General features: G+C 37.4%; 1 protein-coding gene across 1 annotated transcript in view; it reads right to left on the minus strand.

Moving 5' to 3' along the window:
- Positions 1–8,086, minus strand: part of LOC144956857 (elongation factor 1-alpha-like) — an 11,474-nt gene extending 3,388 nt beyond the window's left edge. The window contains exons 1-5 of the mRNA XM_078887638.1: positions 7,870–8,086; positions 5,251–5,427; positions 3,367–3,531; positions 1,092–1,235; positions 1–27 (exon numbers count right to left, since the gene is read on the minus strand). The exon at positions 1–27 is cut by the window's left edge and continues 219 nt beyond it. Coding sequence (XP_078743764.1) covers positions 1–27; positions 1,092–1,235; positions 3,367–3,531; positions 5,251–5,274 — 360 coding nt within the window. The 5' untranslated portion in view covers positions 5,275–5,427; positions 7,870–8,086. The remainder of the gene's footprint in view (positions 28–1,091; positions 1,236–3,366; positions 3,532–5,250; positions 5,428–7,869) is intronic.
- Between the last annotated feature and the right edge of the window lie 265 nt (positions 8,087–8,351).

The following is an 8,351-nucleotide window of genomic DNA, read 5'->3' on the forward strand; positions in this document are numbered from 1 at the left end:
AGGATCTTCGCGCTCAATGGTGATTCCCTATGATGTAATTCTAATTTCAAAATTATAAATAACGGGTCTTTATGGAAAAATAAGTCATTTCTATGATCAATGACCGATCACTTTGAATATATAGCACATTTCAATAATCAATGACCTATCCATATTAATATACAGGACATTTCAATGATCAACGACCAATCCCTATGAATACATAGCACATTTTGATAACCAATGACTTATCTATAATAATATATAGGACATTTCAATGATCAAAGACCAATGTCTATGAATATATTATGTGAACTTTTACTGTCAGTTTCTGCAATGACAGAATTTATGAAGGACAACAGACAAGGCCGAAAGGACAGAAGCTGATATACAGATATGTGGTAAGACATGGATAAAAAAAAGTTAGCTCGGGATAGAGAAGGATGGAGGCTGTTTGTCTGTGGCCTATACCCTGACCTAGGGTTAAAAAGGCAATGATGATGATGATGATTGACGGATAGCTATTAATAAACATAACATTTTTATGATCATGGCTTATTCCTATGAATAAATATTACGTTTCTATGATCAGTGACGAATCCCTGTGAATAAATATTACATTTTTATGATCATTGATAGATTCCTATGAACAGATATTTAATTTTTATGATCAATGTCGAATATCTTATGAATATATCATATGAATTTTTACGAACACTGACAGATCCTTATGCTTGTATACGATCAATGACAAGACTCATACGAACAAATATCTTCACGATAAAGGACAGATTCGTACGAATAAATATAAAACCTTTTCAAAAGATTTCGAATCCCTATATAAAACTTATGAACACTGACAATCAATAACGAATTTTATGAATAAATATAAAATATTCACGATCAGTGACGGATTCCTATTCATATAAATAAATGAATCTTTATGATCAATAACGGATCCCTATGAACATATTTGTAGATTAAATCCACTATTAGCCATAGGCCTACATTAAATCACCAAATTTAGTAAAATCAACCTGAACAACAACAACAACAAAGACTAAACAAAGCAAAACAAAACAAAACACAAACACGCAAACAACAAAACTTACCCTCCACCAATGCATCACGGCGGATTGCTCAATGATATTGTCCCCATTCTGGGCGGAAGTTGGTATGATCGCCACAGATCCTAGATCGTATCCCATACCCTTCAGGTAACCTTTCGTTTCCTGCTCGACTTCATCAAAACGTTTCTGTTAGAAGTGATGTAAACGTTGCTGCTCGAAGCTCGAATGTATAAATAATAATGTGAAATTGAATGTAAGCTTCAATTTAATTACAAAAAAACCCCCAGATCAAATGAACGTTTCGGGTTTCCCCTTTATCAACAAAACAGGATGAATGAAATACTACAGATGAATGAGAAAATGTGGTAGTAAGTGGCGTTGTTGAACTCAATCATCTGTACTGTTTCATTCATCCTGTTTTGTTGATAAAGGGAAAACCCGAAACGTTCATTTGATCTGTTTTTGTAATTAAATTGAAGCTTAGATTCAATTTCACATTATTATTTATATCTGTTAGAAGTGTGAAAATACGACAAATATAACAATAAATTAACCGGTTAAATTTTTTAATGAGCTTTTATATAGAGCAATATCCACTAAATGTGCTCAAAGCGGTCTCTGGTCAACAGCAACATTTAACATGTAGGACCGGACATAACGCCTATTAGGCGATATTACAATTTACAAAGACAACGCTGTTAACGGCCAGGTACTCATTTTACACCTGAGTACGGTAAGAGAATGTGAGTTGGTCTTTTCCAAGGACTCAACTATGCTGCGAGCGCGAGGCTCGAACCCAGGAGCTTCCGATCCGAAAGCGAGTGTCATACCACTAGACCACATAGCCGCACGGTTAACTGCCGTACTCTGGAAAAAAAATCGTTTTTAATAATTTGGCCAGAAAACTCATCCTTCAAATATTCATCGATTTAAATGACCCTCATCTTGGCAATAACTCTCAAACCTGGGACTCCGCTAAATTCGAATTTTTCCAGAGTACGGCCGTACCCTAGTTAGGATAATAAGAATCAATATCTCTCTCTCTCTCTCTCTCTCTCTCTCTCTCTCTCTCACTCTCTCTCACTCTCTCTCTCTCTCACACACTCTCTCTCTCACTCTCTCTCACTCTCGCTCTCTCTCTCTCTCTCTCTCTCTCTCTCTCTCTATCTCACTTTTCCCCCCTCTTTCTCCTCGACATGCACACAGCCAGAATACAATATATTGAGTGTCAATCTAAATTTGCCAGTGATTACCTGCCCATTAATAACTGTTGGTCCATTGCTATATTCTTATACCATTGAAAAGCTAAGAAAATCCCTGGTATGATACATAGATTTGCATAAGATCTATACATGTTTACCCAAATGGAGTTTGTGTTAAAACCCTCTCCTTACCACCCATTCCCCAAAATGTCACACCCACCCAACACAAAAAAATAGTTGCTTTCTTACTCAAACAGAAGAGCAACAACTGCATTATATGTATAATATTGATCAGCAAAATGAACTCTACAACATTGCCAAGGTTTTATAGCTATAAATAAACATTTCTTTAAATTTACGATTTACAAAATAAATCTGAATGGTAAAAGTGCTGGTTGGACCATAACGAACGAGACGAATTTACTATGGTTGGTAAGGAGAGGGTTAAACCGTAGCCATCGTTAACATATAGCCTGACACTGATCAAAAATGACGTCAAAATGCCAGTCTTTAGCCACAAAAGAAAACGAATCGTGAGAACTGACTAGGCGGTGCAAAAACCAAATAATGACGTAAAAATGTCGGTCTTTTTGGGTTTCAGTGTCAGGCTATAACTTAACGATGGCTACGGTTAAACTCATTTTACAGTGTAACGACCAACGTCACGGCATCGGCAGCAAACGAAACCTTGAAGTTGCTTTTGTCAGAAAACCCCCACTGTCCCATTGGGGCTGGAGGCAAAGTTCGTTAGCAATCGGCCATTGAAACCTCACAGTCGTGTCGTGTTCCTTGAGAAAATTCAGATGCATTTCAATCCTGCTTCTCTGGGTCTTCCTCTCTCAAGAAGAAGAAGAAGAAGAAGAAGAAGAAGAAGAAGAAGAAGAAGAAGAAGAAGAAGAAGATGAAGAAGAAGAAGAAGAAGAAGAAGAAGAAGAAGAAGAAGAAGAAGAAGAAGAAGATGAAGAAGAAGATCATGAACATGAGCACAGACAGACAGACAGTTCTGCATTTCAGAATTTTAAAATAAGATCTGGTTCAGTATAACCTTTCGATTTCTGATGAATAGGAAGGTTTCTTTCTGACCAAACTAGAAAAGAAGAGTTGCTTTTATTTACCTGATTGTATGGGGGATAAGTAGATTCCATGTCATTGCAACAGACAATTACTTGATTTACGCCTAGGGAACGGGCCAGATAAACCTGCGTCCTAATCCGAATGTTGGATACGAATGACTCGAAGTCGCCAGTCTTGGCGGAAACGACGAGGACGACGCTGTCAATCTTGTGGCATAAAGCAAAAAAATGGTGAGAGAAAAAAATGTTAGCTTTTACAAATAACGATTTTCACTCTTGAAGTTTTCGAGTTCTGTAATAAGCAGCGGAAAGTTGAGTCCTTGGGAAAGGCTCTTTAGTGACATTCTATTACCATTATTGATTTCTATCCCATTTTTTTCTATCTTCTACGAAAAGTATTATCGTTTTAATTATTTTCGTGGTTGGCTGAAGAAGTGTTGGTTTATCTTTTGCTCGGGATGGGATATGCCCTATTATGTGTAGGGCAGATAATTGGAAATTGGGTAAAAGCTTTTAAAACAGAAAACAAACTCACATGGAACTTTTGGTGCTAAAATCACTTTTTCAGCCAACCACGAAAATCAATAAAACGATAATACTTTTCGTAGAATATAGAAAAAAATGGGATAGAAATTGATAATGGTAAGAGATTGTCACTAAAGAGACTTTCCCAAGGACTCAACTTTCCGCTGCTTATTGCAGAACTCGAATCGGGCTCATACATGCTAGAAGATAAATGTCAAGCACAATATCACAAACTTTCATATGCTGTTTGTCAAAGGGACACATGATGTACGAGAATACTTACTAGCCAATAGCGATTTTTGTTTTTGTTTTTAAGGGTTTTGCGGCGCTTGCAACACATTTAGGTTATACCAGCACCAGTAAAAAGGAACAAAATGGGGTAGTAAAAAGTTTTAGAATTACAATTAAAGCACCCAATAAAAGTAAGACATAGGGGAACTGGGAACAAATAGGGATCAGATGTAGATTCCAAGAGCATACCGCCAATGTACTTAGTTTGAGATTACCTATAAGTCTCATCCGGACACAAGCACAAAATCCAACAAAGAGGAATACACTCAAATGTTTACATTATACATTGAAAATAACAAATATAATAATACATAATAGAAAGAGAGATGATTTACAAAGAAAAAAAAATTCATCTCCCAAAACAATAACTATGCATTTGAATGTTTCCCTCCCAGATACCAATCGATTTAAATGACCGTCATCTTGGCAAAAAAAAAAAAAACCCAAACCCTCTCAAACCCGGGACTTCGCCAAGATGAGGATAATTTAAATCGATCAATATTTATTGAAGGACGAGTTTTTTCTGCCCAAATGTTAAAATATGGGGTTTTCCACCTACGGTAGTATAGATAGTATTCGCCAGGCTAAGAAGTTGACGGAAGTATGACGTACTAACACACAAACTTTATGTAACCATGAACTTTTATAGACTCGTTAATACATTTGATGAGAATTACTCATTAACCCGGATGGCAAAACAAACCAAACAAACAAACAAACAAAAACCCAACCAACCAAACAAACAATGACAAAGACCTGATTGACGTCAACTTCGTTCTATCTAAATTTTTTTTCTTCTTCAAATTGAGCTTTATATAGCTCAATATCCACTAAATGTGCTCAAAGCGCTTTACAAGGGGTCCCTGGTCAACATCAACATTTAACGTTGTAGGACGGGACATGACGCCTGTTAGGCGATATTACATTTTTAAAAATTACAACCCTGTTAACGACCAGGTACTCATTTTACACCTGAGTACGGTGAGAGAATGTGATTAAAGAGCCTTTTCTAAGGATTCAACTATGCGCCGAGCGAGGCTCGAACCCAGGACCTTCCACGAGTGTCATACCACAAGACCACATAGCGCACGTTCTATCTATAGTTTGTACCGTGGAGCGACCAGCGACCATCATCTTTACGTAGTCAGCGTGGTCCTTGTAACCAACGATAGTGACGACAAAGTTATTGGTTTCAAACTTCCAGTTGGTTGCATCGGCAGAGCTGCTCCTTCCACTCACAACCTCCCTGTCAAGACCCAAGGCATTCTGTAGTGACGCTGTATTTATCTGAAGATCAACGAAGTAAATTCATGTCATGTGACCAACCTCCTTAACATGCTACTAAATTGGGAAGAAATTAATGATAAAAGGTAAACAAGTGATCCAGCCTATGTTTCTTTTTTTAGTAATGTATTTATATTTTCATTTTATTTTTTTATTTTTTGGTAGCTGGAGAATGGTTTTGAGCCCGAAACGTTACGTGTTTGGTATTTTATTCTTTTGAAAAGATATTCATTTTTGTTTATTACTTTTTGCAGTCCATAGCTACGAGCAGGCTTAGTATCACTCAAAAAAAAAAACAAACAAAAAAACACTAGAGCATTCATATAGAGCAACATCCACTAAACGTGCTAAAACGCTTTACAAAGGGCCCCTGGCAGAGACACCAAACAACAGAGCATTACAGTAATCCAGCTTTGAAAATAAAAGAGAAACGACAAGTTTCCTGGTAGCATCATCAGAAAGGAACTGTGGAATAGATCCAATTAAAAAAAAAAATGACAATCAATGATTGGATCATTGTCTTAATTATAATTTGATGGTCCGTCAACAGTTCCGAATCTAAGAATGCTCCAAGATTTTTTACCTTGTCAACAATATCTATTGACACCTCTCCCACTTTCAATTTCTTCATGTTCCAAAAGCTTCTGTTCCCTACATACATCACCTCCGTTTTGTAGACATTCAACCTTGGCCTGTTCCTACTCATCCAATCCCTTACAACCAGTAACGCATTTTTCACATGTACTTTTGACATTTTGTAAGTTTCTAGTACATTCAGATCTAAATAACTGGGTGTCATCAGCATATTGATGGTAGGACAGGCCAAAGCCCCTGATAACCTTTGAAGGTGGATATATGTAGAGAACAAAAAGCACAGGTCCAAGAACTGACCCCTGTGGGACACCACATTCCAAAGGAATTTGATTGGACTTCAAACTATTTCTTACAACTTGTCTATCTAATAAATAAGATTTAATCCAACTGAGTGCCGTGCCAGAAATGCCGAAAGTTATTTCTAAACGTTATAACAGTATATAACAGTTATATATAACAGACGCAGTTATAACAGACGCAGTTCGAAAGTAACATCGGGACCCCCCAAGGAGATAGTCTGAGCCCGATTCTGTTCACAATATACTTAGAACACGCTCTGAAAGAAGTTCGAAAAGTCATTCCAAAACCAACGACTCACATTGAAAATGCAATCCCTAGAGAAATCGCCTATGCAGATGATGTCGATTTTATTGGATCAACACCAGCAAATGTAGACATCATACAAAATACCCTCATGAAATATAACCTCCAAGTCAATGCCAATAAAACCGAATTTACAACAATATCGAGGAACACAGAGGAATGGAAAAGAACAAAGAAAGTCGGCTCACTAATTGGAGACACCGAGGATGTACAAAGAAGAAAACAGCTATCAAACGCCGCACTCAGTAAACTCACCAATGTATGGATTAGAGGTGACAAAATAAAGAGAAAAACCAAACTGAAACTGTACCCTGCTCTTGTAAAACCGGTACTTCTGTATAACTGCGGCACTTGGGCGTTGACAAAATCCGAAGAAGAACATCTGGATGCCTTCCATCGCACACAGCTAAGAAGGGTACTGGACATCAAATACCCAAAAAAGATCTCAAATGAATCACTCTATAAGATCACAAAAGAAAGACCAATCTCCCTTGACATTTTACAACAACGATGGCAACTTTTCGGTCACATACTACGCAGGGACAAAAACATACCAGCTAACCAAGCCATGTCGGGATACTTCCAAAAACACGGGAACCTTTTCAGAGGAAGACCGATCACAACACTCCCTGTGATCCTAAACAAAAACCTCACAACACTTGGACAAAGCATTAGTCTCATAACGGCAGGGGACCTTGAAAATCTGAGAACCCTAGCAGAGGACCGGCAATATTGGAGACACCTCACACAGGAAATACTGGAAACAGCCAAGGCGACCCGATCTTTCGGTCGAGACGCGAAAGGCATCTAAGTAAGTAAGTATAACAGTAGGTCGTGATCAATAGTGTAAAAAGCTGATGATAAATCAAGAAGGTTAAGAAGTGTGCAGGAACCCTTATCGATGACTCGAAGATCATTTACAACCCGGACAAGAGCAGTTTCGGTCGAGTGGTTTTGTCTGTTGGCAGACTGAAAGATTTCTTCCATGGAATTTATTTTAAGGTGAGCGAGAGGTTGTTTTAGGACTGGCTTTTCAAGAATTTTTGATGGAAAAGAAAGGTTAGAGACAGCATGATCTTTTTTTAGGTTTTCTTTGTCAATATTAACTTTTTTTCAATAAGGGTTTAACGTGCTCAATTTTCTAGATATCAGGCACGACACCCAGTTTGAGTGATTTATTTATGATGATACATTGCGACAAATGTATTCATAATATGAATTTAAGCTCACATTTTCTAGAAAACCTACCACCTGATTGTCCGTATGTGCCCGATTGGAAAACCCACGGCTGGTTAAAAAGTTGACAACGGACGACGGGTTGCTGAAGGGATCAATAAAAACTATGTTGATGTTAGACTTTTCCTTAGACGTGTCTTCAAGTGTCTGAAAACCAACAGAAACATTTTATTAAAATAAAAAATAAAACAACACCCCTCCCCTCCAAAAAAAATATCAAAAACACACACACACACACACACACACACACACACACACAAAACCAACACAAAAAAAACAGCAAAAAAAAAAACAAACAAAACAAAACAAAAAAACAAAAGAAAAGAACAACCCCCCCCCCCCCCAAAAGAAAAACATATTATAGAAATACAAAACAACAACAACAAAGATATAACAAAAAACGAAAACTAACCCAAACAAAACCTCCGAAAAATAAAAACACGAGAAACTTTCGGAGGTCAAGCTTCCAAACGTCACCGTTCAACGAAGGCTCG

Source organism: Berghia stephanieae, chromosome 11 (assembly GCF_034508935.2).
Source record: "Berghia stephanieae isolate SIO BIC M18660-M18661 chromosome 11, UCSD_Bste_1.3, whole genome shotgun sequence".
NCBI lineage: Eukaryota > Metazoa > Mollusca > Gastropoda > Nudibranchia > Aeolidiidae > Berghia > Berghia stephanieae.